The sequence below is a fragment of the Dermochelys coriacea genome, chromosome 1 (genome assembly GCF_009764565.3).
Source record: "Dermochelys coriacea isolate rDerCor1 chromosome 1, rDerCor1.pri.v4, whole genome shotgun sequence".
NCBI lineage: Eukaryota > Metazoa > Chordata > Testudines > Dermochelyidae > Dermochelys > Dermochelys coriacea.
The window spans coordinates 95,739,400-95,758,589 of record NC_050068.2 but is presented as its reverse complement, the minus strand read 5'-3'; the positions used below and the strand labels follow the sequence as shown (position 1 = coordinate 95,758,589).

General features: G+C 42.4%; 1 protein-coding gene across 2 annotated transcripts in view; it reads right to left on the bottom strand.

Moving 5' to 3' along the window:
- Positions 1–8,771: 8,771 nt before the first annotated feature.
- GPC6 (glypican 6) overlaps positions 8,772–19,190 on the bottom strand; it is a 1,178,678-nt gene continuing 1,168,259 nt past the window's right edge. For both annotated transcript variants that reach the window (XM_038388012.2, XM_038388013.2), the window contains one exon: positions 8,772–9,390. In XM_038388012.2, coding sequence (XP_038243940.1) covers positions 9,188–9,390 — 203 coding nt within the window. In that variant the 3' untranslated portion in view covers positions 8,772–9,187. The remainder of the gene's footprint in view (positions 9,391–19,190) is intronic.

Below are 19,190 nucleotides of genomic sequence, written 5' to 3'. Positions count from 1 at the left end.
ATCCATAGAGATATGTATAATGTATCCATATAACATAACGCTCACATACAAACATATATATATATATAATGATATAATAATCATGATATAAACATAAACGGACAGACACTCGGGATGAAATTCTAAAAACAACCCCAAAGAGAAAACCAAAACATCTCACACAGTATTGACTGCAAACTTCTGCTGTTGTTGTGGCATTCGAGCTAATTCTGGTTTCAGCAAATTGGCAAATTCTCTGCTGGCTTTGCTGGATGACCAGAACAATCCAAAACACAAGGCAAGAGAAAGAAGCAATATTTTGCCACAATGGAACCACTGATGTAGAGTGTTTTCTAACAGCTATAGTAGTACACCCAGCTTCTGAGTTTGGAAAATAAGGGGTGAGGTTGGGGGTGGAATAGATCCTGTCAAGAAGAAAAAGATGTGAACAGGATTTTAACTGTTATTATCTCTTCTGGCTGCAGCATGTTGCTAAATTAAACATTGATGCAGAGCTCTCCAGAGACTATTTAGAAGGAAGATAAAAAGTCACCTTTGCGCTGTTCTGTGAAGTGAATATGACCAGCATATGCACTAGTCTTCATTCTAGATGAGCTGATGGGTTCAGGAAAATTGGCCATTCAAGCCAGACAAGATTAGGTGACACTGAGAAGTGAGTGAAACAAGGTGGAGAGAAATTGATAGCTGCCTTCTCTCTCTCTCTCTCTCTCTAATAGCCTGCAAACCGTGCTAAAGTGGGTGCAAGAAATACAGCATTTGTTGGGCAAAGCTTGTTTGTGTAATTCAGTTTGACCTATACTAAATTACAGAGTGACATGGGCAAATGGTGCTTAGCGCATTTCCTTAACAGAATTCATATAATTAGTCTTTAATTTCCAAACACACATCTCCAGGGGTTTTCCCTGTAACTCACATTTCTCTCAGTGATCTGGGGTGAGGTCAGTACTACCTTCAGCTACCAGTCTGAGCATCAGCTGGGAAGATGCAACAACTTCTCATCCACTCCATTAGGGTAACAGGGATGTATAAATAAGGTCCACTGTGGGCTTTAGAAGACAGCTCACTGGACACACTTTGGAAATGAGTCATTCAAATAAACTTGTCAGAAATGATGGGCTTTGGGGCTTACATTATTTATGCTTCTTAGAATAGGGACTTCGGAATCAATTAGTTCTGTTTCAGAGAGCAGAGCTACTGCCTGGGACAGAAAGATACAAGACCAGACAGTGTGCCTGTAAGGCCTAGCATCGGCCTAGCAAACTTCTCTGAGCTAGGAAGCCTTCAACTACCTGCATGTTGGGGAGCTGCCAGGTAGGCTGTAAAAAATGTAAAATGAAAGCTATCTAGCCAGGAGAAGCAAAGCAAAAGCTGGACAATGGTATTGTAACTGCCTTACTCCTTATGCAATCCTGTTGATTCTAACTCCTTTTCCTCTTTACATCACAAACTTGCTGTGTTTCATTCTGAAATCGCTGCTTCTCCCAATTAGCCACCAACTATCCCTCCAGCTTTTTTGGAAGAACAAATAAGAGCGTCTGTGGACAGAATACAGATACACTGCAAGAATTCCTGCCTCAGATGATTTGAGTGGGTGTGCCAAGTTCAGCGGAGATATAGGAGTAACTCACACACATCTGTCTAAATGACTGGCCTCTAAGGGCTGGTTTACACTACTGCTTATGTGACTCAGGGGTGTGAAAAAGACACCGCCCTGAGCGATGAAAGTTACAGCGACTTAAATGCTATCTACACTGGCACTATGTTGGTGGGAGACGCTCTCCCACTGACATAGCTTCCGCCTCTTGCAGAGGTGGGGAAATTATGCCACTGGGAGAGGCTCTCCCATCAGCATAGCACATTGTCACCAGCAGGGCTGCAATGAAGCAATTTTTATAGTGGGGCTTCTGAAAACCACTGAACCAAACTGTAAACCCTGTACATAACAGAAACCACTTCAAGCCAGAGAGTGCGGCAGCACCCCCAGCACCTGTAGTTCCAGCACCTCTGGTCACCAGACATGCTACAGCAGCACAGCTGCATGGGTGCCGCTGCGCTGATGTAGCACTGTAGTTTAGCCTTGCACTAACTTTTGAGAAGTTACATTTCTTCCCTTCTCTGTTACTGAGAACTGAAAGTCAAATACTGCACTCCTTTCTCAGGTCAAATGCTTACTGACTTTTAGGGAGACTGGATTTGTCTTCCCTGGGAGTTTTGCCTAAGTAAGGTCCAAGAAAAGTCCGATAGATTGCAGCTTAATGTATTTTAGCTGAAAGGAAAGAGAAAGAACTGCCCTTCCATTACCTCTTTCCTCCTCAGTGATGAATGAAAACAGAAAAGGGCCAATTTCTGATCCCTTAGTAACAGAAAAACCCCTTCACCACTAGGTGCTGCCTGCTTCCTGAAAGATGTAGCCTGACAGATTTATTAGGGCTGGAATAGGAATAAGGGAATGGAGAGAGAGAGAGCACTTCCAGTGCTCTATGAGATAAAAATCCCTCATGCATATGTGACTCAGCGTAATGCTGAAGCTGCATGGTCGGATACAGGTTAAAATTAGAGCTGGTCAGAAAAATTCCACAAACGTTTTTTCATCAGAATTTGCCAATCCATCAAAATAGACATTATTCAAGGAACCAGTTCAATTTAAACCCAGGTAGGGTTCTATGGGAAACTTGCCTGGTTTCCTGTCAGCCCACCTGCTTGGCTCCTTTGCAGCCTAGCTGGCAGGCTGAGGGGAGCCTGCCAGGCAGATTGTCTCAGAGTCAGGGACCCAGATTTCCAGGGTCTGTGGTTAGGAGGTAGCCTGCCAGGCAGATTGCCCTGGAGTCAGGGATCTGCTCCCTTTCACAGTGAAGTTTAAAATGTTTGGTTTTGGTTCTGAATCAGAATGCAAGCAAATAGCCATGTTCTCTGCAAAATGGAATGACCTTTTTCATTGAAATCTTGGCCTCATCAAAGTCAATGGCAAAATTCTCATTGACTTCAATGGGGCCAGGATTTCACCCATAAAATATAGCTCAGGCACAAATTAGTTCCTTATCTGAAATGTAACAACAGAGTTGTAAACTACATGGTCCATTTATTAGAAACAATAACTCTAGTCTAAGGGCAATTCACTATCAAGTTATCATCAGATAACCATGCAAATAATCTGGGTCAATAAATAAGCCCATAAAGATACAAGAGGCTGCTGAAAAAGTTTCCAGCAGGAATATCTCTAAATCTTTTCCCTTTCTTATTTCTAAAAGTTTTGTTTTTAACTACTGCTTCATGAATACACTACATTAGGAGCGCAGGCCTGCTTTCTTGTTTTTCCATTTGATTTCCTATGCTGTAGAAAAGATGAGAAAGCGGTTAATAGCAAATGTCAGTTGTCTTTTGCTTTGTACTGCATGTTACCACCAATTCTAGATGTTTGTGTATGCTGTTTGCTCATTCAACAAGGGTGGATAATTGCACATTAATGTGATCATCACAGTGAGTGTGTCTGTGTAGAATGGAAATGTTACTCCATTCAGTGCATTGTTTGTCTTTTGTTAGTAGGATGTATGCATTGCTCTCTCTCTCTCTCTCTCTCTGACAATGTATTCACAACACTCTGCATCTAATCCTCAGCATTTTAATGTTCTGTCTCCCTTTGAAACTGCTTCAGCTTGAGCATTTCACAATGCCACTTGATACTGTACTCTCCTTGGCTCTATTCCTTCTTATTCAACAGGCATAGCAAAGTAGAGACTTTGTGGATTAGTGTAACAAATGCCAGCTTTGTGGTTTTTAAAATTTGGCATTCTTGTTAATAAGTGCAATCCGTATGCATTCTTTTGTTTCCATAAATAAATTTGTGGCAATCTGATTTTCATGGCTGGAATCAATCTAAAACATTCTGTATTTGGTCTTAATGGATTTTCCTTACGTGTAAAGTGAAAGGAGGAGAGTCACAGGAGAAGTGCTGTGTTTGTTTTTTGATTTTTGTTAAAATCAACAATGAAAAAAAGTGTTTAAACGGCCATTTAATTATATTGACATTTGAGCATGATCTTTGGGTTGGTTTGCAGCTAGGGACAAGTGATGCTTCTTGTGATTTGGTTTAGCATGTGATTTAGAGCTCTCCATGAGCAGTTCTAAATTTTCTAACTGTTGCATGGAAGCAATGAGGGTAGGTTCAGACAATTGTGGGAGACCTTGCATCTGTAAGGGTGCTCCACAGAACATGGACACCATCCAGAGCTTGGCTGATCTTTACCATTCATACTCAGATGCTAAAAAGGTGTGGAGAATGATGTGAGCAAAGTGCTGCAATGATAATAACACAAGCTCTCTAGGGAACTGGGATATCTTGGCCTTTACCTGACCTTGTCTGGGGCACATTGTCAGAGTAAGGAGGTGAGACAGTGATTAGGTGAACTTGCCTCATATAAAATAGTAAGGGCCTATATGTATTTAATGGATAATATATACTTTACATATGAGTTAGCAATATATAAGCAAACGCAATAAGCCATATAAATGTGGGCTTAGTTTAATAGTTTGGTTCATAAGACCTTTGAATACTCCTTTTTGGGAATGAGTGTAAAACAAAGCCATTGAGTGTACTAATTATCCTGTTCAGTTCTTGACATGTCTCTGATTTGGGTACAGGACATGGCTGAGGTTACAAGGATGAAGATACAATGAAAGGTTAAGATGATCCTGCCAAATATAATTAGGATAAACAAGAAAAATCCCCAAATCCTTGTCAAATATTCAGATGAATAGTTTTGTTATGGTTCAGAAGTAAATAAGTTATATAATTTAGGGTGTAATGAGGAATCTTATATTTGGTCATAGAACATTATTAATTATTATGTAATGAATCAGAGGAGGATGTGTTGATAAAAGTATGGTTTCATCTTGGGTATAAAGGACTGCACAGAGACTTAAGTCTTTGTCTTTGTTTGTGTACAGCCATGTACTCAGCCAAATCATTGGTTGGTCACCCTCAGCTGATCACTGAGTGTGGCACCTTGTACATATGCTAAAATAAACCTTTGAATCTGAACTCTGGAATTAGCAGTGTTTTTTGTCTACTACAGCAAGCTGTGATTGTCTCCTTTGCTAGGGTCATAAAAGTAACCTGGGGCCTGGTTGGTGGTCCTAAAAACCTCCTTACAGTAGGTTCCCCCATTCCTCCAGTTTAAGATGAAATTGCAATCCACTATTTCCCAACTTCCTCCTACTCAACTGCTGTGCCCTCCTGCATATCCCCTGACAACCTCTATGATACAGCGATGAGTTGTCAATACAAAAATCTGCAGCATTCTGACAAGGTGGGGACAGGGTAAAATAAATGGAATTAATACCAAATACAGCGTGCCGACCGCACTATTCATTACCATATATAATTCATTCAAATTCTCCATTTATAAACTGTAAACAAAGCTGCACAGAACTTCAGGATTATGTGACACTGAAGGGCTGTGTAATCCAGAGATTTTGCCTCAGACTCTAGGTCCAGACTTCTGAAAAGTTTATGAGTGTCATTTATTCTCTCTAACAATCATTAACAGAAGAGTATTATTTCAGTTGTGGAACACAAAAAAACAACAAAATACTTATTAGGAGTAAAGCGTCTGTAAGTAGAGGCACATTACATGATCTAGATTCTTGCATTTATAAACACCACTGTTTATTTTATTTCTTAATTCCCAATTTCATATGTTCTGTTGTTTTAATAACTCCTTTAAATCTCAGCAAAATGTGATTTGTGAGAGAAACATTCAAGCTAGGGACTCTCCAACAGCTATGTGCTTGACCTCTCATACAGAGGGATCTCCATGTTCTGACATTACCTCACTTTTAAAAAAATAGTAGGAAAACCGATAAAATACTATGGGGAAAATTCACTCCTGGCATAACTCTAATGAAGCCAATTAAGTTAAACTAAGGATGAATTTGGTTCAGCAGAGCAGATCTTCTGCGAACATCCACTCCTTTTGCTCTCTGCAAATTGAGCTGACACCTCCTGCAAGTCCCCTGCTGGGGATTCTGCTGGTATGGGAAGATTCATCAGCAGGCATAGCTGGCCCCTAAGTCTCCCTCCCTGCCAAAAAGACATATTGAGGTGGGTGGAGGTGTGTGTTGGACCAAGACAGTGGGATAGGTGGCAAGAGCATGCGGGCTCCAGCTATGTGCTTCAGCCAGCTGGCTGCCCTAACCAGCACCAGGGCTAGTGCAGAGAATCAGGAATCACAAGAGGCTTGTTTGCAATCTACCCCAATTCTGCTTTACCCAGCAGAAGTTGGATGCAGCAGTGAAAGTGCCTCAATGTAGCTGCGTTTATTTCATTACATAAGCTTCTCGACAGAGCGTAATTGGGTGAAACTGACATAATTTGCTGCAGGATAAATGCTGAATTGTAAAAGTCAAACTGAATCCCTCATGTTCTGAAAGACGACATGTGCAGTGCAGCAGTGCAAGTAGGGACCAGTAGATGTATAGAAGGAGAAGGTTGGGGACTAGGGGAGATTTTCAAAGAAATCTCCTTCATGTTCCAGTGTATGTAGAAATCAATGAAAAAATCCATAGGAAAGAACTTCTTAGTGTGGGGCTTACCAGGGGTCAAGCAAATCTGCTGCATGGGTTGGCTTTAACTGATCTGGACTGTGTCTCCACTAGAGGCCTTACAGTGGCACTGCAATACCGAAGTGGCTGCACCACTGTACGGTCTCCCGTGTAGCTGCTCTATGATGATGGGAGAGAGCTCTCCCGCCCGCATAATTAAACCTTCCCCAATGAACGGCAGTAGCTATGTTGAGGGGAGAGTGTCACCCAATGACATAGTGCTTCTGTCCATGTAACTTATGTCAGTCAGGGGCATGTTTTTTTCACACCTCGACCAACAAAAGTGCTAGTGTAGACAGAGCCTGAGTTAATGAAGAAATTTAACTTTAGCCCCTAAGTAGTCGAAAGTGAAACATGAAGATGACTGGAAACACTGCCCAGATCTAGCTATGCAATGTGTGATATGAACACAGACCCTGGCTATAAAATTGATGGTTTCTCCACAAAGCATCTGATACTGAATTGGGCCAACAATGCTGAGTTTTATAAAGTTTTAAATATTTTTATTTAATATTTTAATTTATTTAATATTAAAATAATAATATTTAAATTTTATAAAGTTATAAAGTTTTAAAAACAACAAACAAAAAATTGAATACAGGGTCTTAAAAACTGACATTTTGTTTTTCTTATTAGACGATATATTGATAATAGTTTGTAAATATATATATATTGGTAAAAGTGCTTAAATATACTTTATCCTATTGTGCTGTGTGTTTACTACTTTAATTTAATGGCTAAAGTGATAGCTAATTATAATTTGATAAGAAAATGAGATTGGAACATATACGATTTACATGTTCAACAGCTTAACTGTAATGTGGCTGGCTTACTTTAAAGTGGTTTCATATTTTGTCCTTAACAACTCTAGAATCATTATAAGAACCAGGAAGTATATTAGTAGCAAATCATTTCAATACCTCTGAGAATTTTCACAGAAGCCCTTTGTTTCTTGTTGCAGGGGGAAGGAAGGGTTTGATGTCTGCCTACTTGCTGACACTCATTTACTCACGCTTTAAAATAGCCTCTACACTCAGGTCATGCAATCTAATGCAAACCAGAGCCATATCCATGAGCCGTATCCATGTGGGCAATGATTATTAAAGTGGCATATTCTTGAAGCATTTGAGAGTACAACTGCCACAACAAAACAAGTCACACTGCTCCGTGCATTTCTGTAGGCATTTTGCACAAACTCACAAGCCCACGTGAAAGCACACACACAAAAGGGGTTCTCTCCACCTTGCAACTTTTTAAGAAATGGACACTGGATATGTAAAAAGGTTGTCTTCTTTGATTCTTGTGCTCACCAGTCATTAAGGGCTTCCTTTCCAGAGCAGCACAAAAAAAGAAGAGCTGGTTGACAGAACATTTTTTTCCTTACAAAGATGTGTCAACCCTGAGCTTGTAATTAAGAAGTTAAAATCTGTGATCTCTATATATTTATTATATAAAAATAGATGATCATACTAAGACTAAAAAAGTGAAAGAAATCTCCATGTCAGTACTATATTTTTTTGTCTTGACTCTTTGTAGCACAGTACCCCTTGGATACAGAAACTAATGAATTCAAAGGATGTAGTTATGTGTCAAACTCATGTATGGATCCAATCACTCTTATCAGTCCATTAAAGAATTGTCAGGTTGGTAGGATAATGAACACAGGAGCAGAAAATTCTAATCAATGTCAAACCTGTGGCAAAAGGAAAGAGATTATATCACAAGATATTATTTTATGTCCAAACCCTTGAGAGAAGATTTGTTTAGCATCACCACAATTGTTGATGGGACGCAAGGTGGAAATCTGTGCCAATTATGTAACGATCAGTACTGAAAGAATCTAGAGAAATAGTGCATCTACTCAAATTTTTACTGGGCATCAAGATTTAAATCATAAGCAACTGTAACATGATATTCTGAGCTTAGTGGTGTTACTATAATACTAAAACACAAGCTTCTTTTTTCAGCCTCCTGTACCTTCATACCAATCTGATGTTGTTAGCAGATGGAGTGCAAGATATTCACCATTGAGACATACTCTTATTGTTGTGTTAGAAAAAAAAATCAAACTTCCTTGCAATAGTTGATGACCTGAATCACTGGACAGAAGCCCCTAGAGGAGGCCTGGCTGTCTGTGAAGAACTTTTGTCTTTTTGTTCCTTTTTTTTTTGGTCTTTTTGTTTTGTTTTTCTTGAAAATGCAGCAGCCTTAAGTTTGGCCTGATTTAGAAGGAAATTTGTTTTCTTTGTTTCTTTCTCTTTTCTTTCTTGTTAAGGAAAACCTACACCGTAAGATCCTTTTTACTTCTGCAGCATAATGCAGCTCAGAAAGTCTCCAGTAATAAAGATCTGAGAAAGAATTCTCTCAAGAGTGGACATTGTCTTCACTGATATCTTGAAAGAAACAGGAAGCAGTTTAGTCTGGCACCTGGTACTCTTTGGGAAAACAAAAAGGGAAGTAGGCTGTAGTACTGCTCTCATAGAAAACTGTAATATTTGTGGCATAGTCCATTGTCCAAGAGTGTAAGAAAAGGAGCAAGTTGGCTGTTTTCGTAGCTAAAACACAGTCTCTCTGACCAGAACCAGGATTATCTCCACTGTCTCTGCAGTACAAGGATGATGCAGATGATGAACAACGTAAACAGTGATTGGCTAGACTGGATTGCTGAAGAGTCTACTTCTCTCCTGTCTGAGTCAACAGGTGGTACTTCCGTGGTGATGAAGTCAAACTCTGTAGGACAGATATCATCAGTGCAACCACTTCCACTTCCTGAGCCACTGGTTTCATCGCCTAGCACAGGGAGGTAAGAAAAACAACATAAGAACATAGAAGTCAACCATTTATCCCTCAGATCCATTATTCTGACTTTCAGAGAAGTAGCCAACCCCTGATGTCTCAGAGGAAGGCGGAAAAGCCCACGACATACTTAGTGAATTGTGCAGTGCTCCAAGACTCCGATTCAGCAAATTTCTTTAGCCTGTGTTTAAATCCATCTCTATTCTGCAAAGCAGTCACTAAAAGTCACTGGAGTTTAAGCAAGTACTTAAGCTCTTGATGAACAGGGATGGGCCTAAGCATGTTCTTAACATGATGGCATGTATGCCTTAAAGCATAATGTATGCTGGTAACCAAAAGGTAACAAAGGAAACAAGTATCATTGGAAAGCTTTAGAATGCAGGCTGCACAGGGCAGAGACTGTGACTTTCTCTATGTTATCAACAGCAGAGAGAACACGTTTGCTCAATAAATAATACTGTTATAATACATTAGTAACCTTGCACATACACAGAAAAGGTGATTCTCTTCTCTCTCTCGTACATCAGTGTAAACCAAGAGTAACTCTTTTGAAGTCAATGGAGTAACACTAGTGTAGGTAAGAGACGAAACAAGCACTTTAGCTTTTTTCGCTCAGCCCTTAGGTGTTTAGGCTTTCCGTTTAAGGTTGCTGAACTATGGCACATCTGGATTCTTGAATATATTAATTAGGAATCAAACTGCAAATTGGACCACTTCAATTTATTATGACTATGTGTTTGCAATGATTCCTCTGTTTCATAAATTCATACCTTCTAAATGGGACAGTATCTAAGAGAGGCTTCCATTAATGTCAATTTGCTAGCATGCAACCAACAAGACAACATATCAAATAAAATATTTAAAAAGTAAATAAAGAAATTGGAAGATCAGATATTACTTGACCTTGTATCATTCCATTATATGACATTAGTCACTATACTACATTTAATTATGCTAATTTTATACAGGACATTGTGATAACTCAGTAAAGAAGCATTGGTCTCTTAACATACCTTTTTCTGTACATGTATTCTGGCTCTCTAGCAGACCTAGCCTACAATTACAGTGACAATAGTACTACTAGCCAGCATATTGATTCTCCTTAGCACACCTAATGACTATTTGCATAATATTTTTTCATGCATACTGTCCTATCTCTAAAAAAAGAAAAGGAGTACTTGTGGCACCTTAGAGACTAACAAATTTATTAGAGCATAAGCTTTCGTGAGCTACAGCTCACTTCATCGGATGCATTTGGTGGAAAAAACAGAGGAGAGATTTATATACACACACACAGAGAACATGAAACAATGGGTTTATCATACACACTGTAAGGAGAGTGATCACTTAAGATAAGCCATCACCAACAGCAGGGGGGGGAAGGAGGAAAACCTTTCATGGTGACAAGCAGGTAGGCTAATTCCAGCAGTTAACAAGAATATCAGAGGAACAGTGGGGGGTGGGGTGGGAGGGAGAAATACCATGGGGAAATAGTTTTACTTTGTGTAATGACTCATCCATTCCCAGTCTCTATTCAAGCCTAAGTTAATTGTATCCAGTTTGCAAATTAATTCCAATTCAGCAGTCTCTCGTTGGAGTCTGTTTTTGAAGCTTTTTTGTTGAAGTATAGCCACTCTTAGGTTTGTGATCGAGTGACCAGAGAGACTGAAGTGTTCTCCAACTGGTTTTTGAATGTTATAATTCTTGACGTCTGATTTGTGTCCATTCATTCTTTTACGTAGAGACTGTCCAGTTTGGCCAATGTACATGGCAGAGGGGCATTGCTGGCACATGATGGCATATATCACATTGGTAGATGCGCAGGTGAACGAGCCTCTGATAGTGTGGCTGATGTGATTAGGCCCTATGATGGTATCCCCTGAATAGATATGTGGACAGAGTTGGCAACGGGCTTTGTTGCAAGGATAGGTTCCTGGGTTAGTGGTTCTGTTGTGTGGTGTGTGGTTGCTGGTGAGTATTTGCTTCAGATTGGGGGGCTGTCTGTAAGCAAGGACTGGTCTGTCTCCCAAGATCTGAGAGAGCGATGGCTCATCCTTCAGGATAGGTTGTAGATCCTTGATGATGCGTTGGAGGGGTTTTAGTTGGGGGCTGAAGGTGATGGCTAGTGGCGTTCTGTTGTTTTCTTTGTTGGGCCTGTCCTGTAGTAGGTGACTTCTGGGTACTCTTCTGGCTCTGTCAATCTGTTTCTTCACTTCAGCAGGTGGGTACTGTAGTTGTAGGAATGCATGATAGAGATCTTGTAGGTGTTTGTCTCTGTCTGAGGGGTTGGAGCAAATGCGGTTATATCGTAGCGCTTGGCTGTAGACAATGGATCGAGTGGTATGATCTGGATGAAAGCTAGAGGCATGTAGGTAGGAATAGCGGTCAGTAGGTTTCCGATATAGTGTGGTGTTTATGTGACCATCGCTTATTAGCACCGTAGTGTCCAGGAAGTGGATCTCTTGTGTGGACTGGTCCAGGCTGAGGTTGATGGTGGGATGGAAATTGTTGAAATCATGGTGGAATTCCTCAAGAGCTTCTTTTCCATGGGTCCAGATGATGAAGATGTCATCAATGTAGCGCAAGTAGAGTAGGGGCATTAGGGAACGAGAGCTGAGGAAGCGTTGTTCTAAGTCAGCCATAAAAATGTTGGCATACTGTGGGGCCATGCGGGTACCCATCGCAGTGCCGCTGATTTGAAGGTATACATTGTCACCAAATGTGAAATAGTTATGGGTCAGGACAAAGTCACAAAGTTCTGCCACCAGGTTAGCCGTGACAGTATCGGGGATACTGTTCCTGACGGCTTGTAGTCCATCTTTGTGTGGAATGTTGGTGTAGAGGGCTTCTACATCCATAGTGGCTAGGATGGTGTTTTTAGGAAGATCACCAATGGACTGTAGTTTCCATTACAATCTACATACCACACAGACTATGCTGACAGCTTGTGCCACACACTCTCAAGGAAACTGCGGAACCACCTGATCAACATCCTCTACAGCAAACAGGGAAAGATTAAGAATGAGCTCTCAAAACTGGATACTCTCATAAAGAACCAACCTTCCACACAAACTTCCTCGTGGCTGGACTTTACAAAAACTAGACAAGCCATTTACAAAACACACTTTGATTCTCTACAAAAGAAAAAGGACACTAAGCTATCTAAACTACTATATGCCACAAGGGGCCACAACAATGGTTCCCGTAACCCACCAAGCAATATTGTTAATCTATCCAACTATACTCTTAGCCCAGCGGAAGAATCTGTCCTATCTCGGGGCCTCTCCTTTTGCCCCTCCACCCCCACGAACATGATACAGTTCTGTGGTGACCTAGAATCCTATTTTCGACGTCTCAGACTCAAGGAATATTTCCAACACACCTCTGACCAACATATTAACCCACAGAGACCTTCCTGCCAACACTACAAAAAGAAGGATTCTAGGTGGACTCCTCCTGAAGGTCGAAACAGCAGCCTGGATTTCTACATAGACTGCTTCCGCCGACGTGCACGAGCTGAAATTGTGGAAAAGCAGCATCGCTTACCCCATAACCTCAGCCATGCAGAACACAGTGCCATCCACAGCCTCAGAAACAACTCTGACATCATAATCAAAAAGGCTGACAAAGGAGGTGCTGTCGTCATCATGAATAGGTCAGAGTATGAACAAGAGGCTACTAGGCAGCTCTCCAACACCACTTTCTACAAGCCATTACCCTCTGATCCCACTGAGAGTTACCAAAAGAAACTACAGCATTTGCTCAAGAAACTCCCTGAAAAAGCACAAGAACAAATCCGCACAGACACACCCCTGGAGCCAGGACCTGGGGTATTCTATCTGCTACCCAAGATCCATAAACCTGGAAATCCTGGACGCCCCATCATCTCAGGCATTGGCACCCTGACAGCAGGATTGTCTGGCTATGTAGACTCCCTCCTCAGGCCCTTCGTTACCAGCACTCCCAGCTATCTTCGAGACACCACCGATTTCCTGAGGAAACTACAGTCCATTGGTGATCTTCCTAAAAACACCATCCTAGCCACTATGGATGTAGAAGCCCTCTACACCAACATTCCACACAAAGATGGACTACAAGCCGTCAGGAACAGTATCCCCGATACTGTCACGGCTAACCTGGTGGCAGAACTTTGTGACTTTGTCCTGACCCATAACTATTTCACATTTGGTGACAATGTATACCTTCAAATCAGCGGCACTGCGATGGGTACCCGCATGGCCCCACAGTATGCCAACATTTTTATGGCTGACTTAGAACAACGCTTCCTCAGCTCTCGTTCCCTAATGCCCCTACTCTACTTGCGCTACATTGATGACATCTTCATCATCTGGACCCATGGAAAAGAAGCTCTTGAGGAATTCCACCATGATTTCAACAATTTCCATCCCACCATCAACCTCAGCCTGGACCAGTCCACACAAGAGATCCACTTCCTGGACACTACGGTGCTAATAAGCGATGGTCACATAAACACCACACTATATCGGAAACCTACTGACCGCTATTCCTACCTACATGCCTCTAGCTTTCATCCAGATCATACCACTCGATCCATTGTCTACAGCCAAGCGCTACGATATAACCGCATTTGCTCCAACCCCTCAGACAGAGACAAACACCTACAAGATCTCTATCATGCATTCCTACAACTACAGTACCCACCTGCTGAAGTGAAGAAACAGATTGACAGAGCCAGAAGAGTACCCAGAAGTCACCTACTACAGGACAGGCCCAACAAAGAAAACAACAGAACGCCACTAGCCATCACCTTCAGCCCCCAACTAAAACCCCTCCAACGCATCATCAAGGATCTACAACCTATCCTGAAGGACGAGCCATCGCTCTCTCAGATCTTGGGAGACAGACCAGTCCTTGCTTACAGACAGCCCCCCAATCTGAAGCAAATACTCACCAGCAACCACACACCACACAACAGAACCACTAACCCAGGAACCTATCCTTGCAACAAAGCCCGTTGCCAACTCTGTCCACATATCTATTCAGGGGATACCATCATAGGGCCTAATCACATCAGCCACACTATCAGAGGCTCGTTCACCTGCGCATCTACCAATGTGATATATGCCATCATGTGCCAGCAATGCCCCTCTGCCATGTACATTGGCCAAACTGGACAGTCTCTACGTAAAAGAATGAATGGACACAAATCAGACGTCAAGAATTATAACATTCAAAAACCAGTTGGAGAACACTTCAGTCTCTCTGGTCACTCGATCACAAACCTAAGAGTGGCTATACTTCAACAAAAAAGCTTCAAAAACAGACTCCAACGAGAGACTGCTGAATTGGAATTAATTTGCAAACTGGATACAATTAACTTAGGCTTGAATAGAGACTGGGAATGGATGAGTCATTACACAAAGTAAAACTATTTCCCCATGGTATTTCTCCCTCCCACCCCACCCACCACTGTTCCTCTGATATTCTTGTTAACTGCTGGAATTAGCCTACCTGCTTGTCACCATGAAAGGTTTTCCTCCTTCCCCCCCCTGCTGTTGGTGATGGCTTATCTTAAGTGATCACTCTCCTTACAGTGTGTATGATAAACCCATTGTTTCATGTTCTCTGTGTGTGTGTATATAAATCTCTCCTCTGTTTTTTCCACCAAATGCATCCGATGAAGTGAGCTGTAGCTCACGAAAGCTTATGCTCTAATAAATTTGTTAGTCTCTAAGGTGCCACAAGTACTCCTTTTCTTTTTGCGGATACAGACTGACACGGCTGCTACTCTGAAACCTGTCCTATCTCTAGTGAATTTTCTGTGTACATGTGAACATAATGCTCATTGTTTTCTGCCTCTAGAATATTGGAAGTTCTTCATCAAAAATTTGGAGAAGGATACAAGATTTTATGTTATGAGATAGCTGATTATTATTTATGTAGCACCAGCATGCTCAGGACTTTACAAACAAGCATGAAAACAATGTCCCTACTCTGAAGAATTTACAGTTGAAATGATTAAAAGTACACCTTTCATTTTATTCCTACATTTAGGATATTTTTAACACTTCACTCCTTTCCATTCACTTTCTTTTGTGAGATAACAATGCTTTGTTCTCTTTATTGCATCTGCTCAGATCTTCTTATTGCATCACATCCAGATGTGTATTTGTCTCTGAAGTGAATCTGGCTTCTTTCCTGATATTTCCAAACCTTTCCTTTGCCTGGTCAGCAGTGTCCAAGGCAGTTCATTGTAAAGAACTAGAGTTTAAATTTTTGATTAAGCAAAATGAGACGAAGGACGTTCATGTCTGAAGTTCCGCTGCATCCGATGAAGTGAGCTGTAGCTCACGAAAGCTTATGCTCTAATAAATTTGTTAGTCTCTAAGGTGCCACAAGTATTCCTTTTCTTTTTGCGAATACAGACCAACATGGCTGCTACTCTGAAATGTATCACATACTTAGACTTTGCGTACATGACAGAGTTTTTTCGACAAAAGTTATGCCGCTTTAATTAACACACTGTTGCATGTCTACACTATGTCGGCAGAGTGCATCCACACTCTGCCGCTATAGTGTAGACACAGAGCCATCCCTTGGGTAGGGCAAATCAGAGTGACTGCCCTAGGGCCTGTGCTTTGGGGGGCCCTGTGCTTCGATAAAATTAGGACCATCCCAATATTTAGCCCTCTGTCTTGCATCCCGACTAATGTACGATTGGGATGCCATTTGTCCCAATATTCAGGTGAGGAGGTGGGCAGGGAGATGAGGCCGGCGGGCGAGTGGGGTGAGGATGCGAATGGGGAGGTGAGGGGCAGGTAGGCAGGCAGGAGAGGGGTGAGGAGGCAGGCGTGCCAGCGGATGGCGAGGAGGAGAGCAGTGGCTGGGCAGGTTGGGGAGAAGGATGAGGAGGCAAGCGGCAGCCGGGCGGATGGCGAGGAGAGTAGCAAGGAGGCTGATTTGTCCCAGGCCTCACACCCCCCAGGGATGACCCTGTCCGCACTAGCAATTCTTGCATCAACACAGAGAGCAGTTGCACACTGTGGGTCCCACTGTGCAACTGGTTGCAGGGTGCTTTGGGACGGGTTTGCAATGCCTCATGGGGCAGGTACAGCGTCACATTATGCAAATTTCTCAATTGCATTGTTCCATGGACATCCTACTAGATTGCCAGCGACTTTTCAACTGAAGTGTATGTGGGGGGTGGGAGGAGGGGGAGAGTGTGTGAGAGAGAGAGAGAGACAGAAACAGTGTGTGTTGGGGAAGTGTGTGAGAGATGGGGGGGTGTAGATGTGAGCGAGACAGTGTGTGTGTTGGGGAAGCGTACGTGTTGGGGGAGAGTGTGTCGGCATGCTATCTCTTTAAGATCGGACAGCGGCGTGAGGGCAGGGGGACACCTCCACCCATGAGCCCCCAACTGCACAGCACAGCAGTCTCTCTCCCTCACCCCCCACAGCAGCACCCTGCCTGCCGGCTGATTCCATGTGAATGGTTCTGTGATTCCCTCTGAGCTCTCCCATAGCCGCTTCAGCTCCAGGAGCGGCATCCTCGGGGCTCTGTGAGCTCTCCATGCTGAGGAATGTCAAAGCTTCCCGGAGCTTTGAAAGGGGAGGGGTGTGTGCCTGCAGGGCAACCGAGTTCAAATGAGTGAGCAGAGCGGTCATGGTGGGCATTGTGGGATACTGGGGGAGGCCAGTTATGTTGACATAACGGACAGTAGCACCTACACTGGCGCATTGGTGCTTTAACTTTGCTGCAAAAAGCTTTATGCCTCTCATCGAGGGGGTTTTATTTTGTCGGCAAAACAGCAGAGTTCTTCTCCCGAACGTAGCTTTGTAGTGTGTACACCTCCACTGTTTTGTTGGCAAAAGCTGCCTTTTGCTGACAAAACTGTGTAGTGTAGACAAGGCCCTAGTGTAACAGGTACAACTGTAATACTAGATAGAGAGTATAGGCAGTGGAAGAGGCAGTTTTAATGAGAGGCTTCAGACAAGGATTGGGGTACAATGATAACCTCAAAAAAGTGACTAGAGGGTACACCACTCCCTGTCTGAAACTTCAAAGAGCATGAAACAATGGGTCTGAGAGTGGGAAATGCTCCACTCATCTCACTCAGAGCCCTTTGCCCTATGACTTGTGCAGCCATGGAATCAGGCATTTTTCTAAAATATCACAAAATTCAGCACTTTTGCTGTAGAATTCATTATTTTGTTGTAACCAGGCGCCTAGCAATTTTCTCTCTCCCTGCCCTGCTGGGACCTGCCTACAACTGTTTCTTATTTTGCATTTTGCTCACAGAGAGTAATCAGTTGGATTACAGAATAATGCTCAAATAAATCTGTTAGTCTTTAAATTGCTACTGGACTCCTTGTTGTTTTTGTGGACTAACACAGCTACCCTCCCGATACTTGGATTACAGTGTGCGTTCTGGCACTGTTCTTCAGAGCCAGGCTGGAAGCAGGTTGATGAGCTAGAGCTGGTGTACAGTTTACATCCAGAAAACAGAGAAACAAGCTGTGCAACTAGGCGGTTTAGTCCCTCGGCCTGCACCGCATCCCGCAGCCCCTATTGGCTTGGAGCGGCGAACCGCAGTCAGTGGGAGCCGCGATCAGCCGAACCTGCTGACGCGGCAGGAAAACAAACCGGTCCGGTGCACCAGGGGCTTTCCCTGCAAAGGGGCGGACCAGCTTTGAGAAGCACTGGTTTAGAGAATAGAGTAAACACTGAGGCTCAGAGATTTTGAGAAGATAAACTGCTGAAACTGACTATAAATTCCCACCTTAGTCCTGTATGCATTTGGGTGCGGGAGGCAAGAATGGAGAAACAACAAATGAACACTGCAACAGAATGTGGTCCCACTGTGCCACAGAGTACATGGGCACCTGATTATTACTGTTGTTTATCTTTTGAGTCAGGTGCACATTCACACGGAGGGATGGGACTGAATTTTTTAAACAAGGTGCTTACGGACGCAGGGATAGACTCAGGCAGTTGCAGTGGTGGAAAGCTGGAGAGATGAGTTGAAGCAGGAGGAAGGGGAGAGGCAAATATAATGCTACATCTTAAGAATAAAACAAAACAAAATTCCCTAAACATGTAATAGCTGTAATAAGACATAAGCCTAGCTCCTCCCTGATTGGTTTACTTGTACATTTTATCTCTTTCCCCCACCCTCCATACTTTATCCTCTTCTCAGATTATACGATCTTCTTTTTATGGGAATGTGCTTGCAAAGGCTGTAGTGCATTTTGGTTGCTACCATAATCTATATAACAACCTGCAATAATAACAACTAATAGCACAAACCCAGATCTGTTTAAAAAATACTGCATGAGTCTGATCTTGAAAAGTATAAACTGAAACCTTCTTATGAAGACCATAGAACCATATATGATTTTTCCTTGAAGACTTTTACTAAAGTGAAGATCGTGGAGTACACTGTATCCTCTGATTGAGAACTTGAATGTGGAACTTGATCAGTAACAACTTTCAGCAGGGATTCTAGTCAGTAAATGGTCAACCTTGAGAGAGGGAATGGATATCACTGAAACAGTTTATGTGGGAAAGTTTCACCAGATGAATGAATTAATTAAATGGGTACAAATCTCCATGTGGACACTTACCGTGGTTTAACAGACAATTTTGATTTAGCTCCCAATCTACTTAAATTAAATTGAAAAAAGCCACTTAAAATGACATAAGCGTGTCCACACTGTGGCATGCACCAGTTTAACTAAATCAGCGTGAGGCCTGGCCTATGCTTAAAATTGAGGCTGGCATAACTACAGTGCTCAGGGGTGTGAAAAATATAC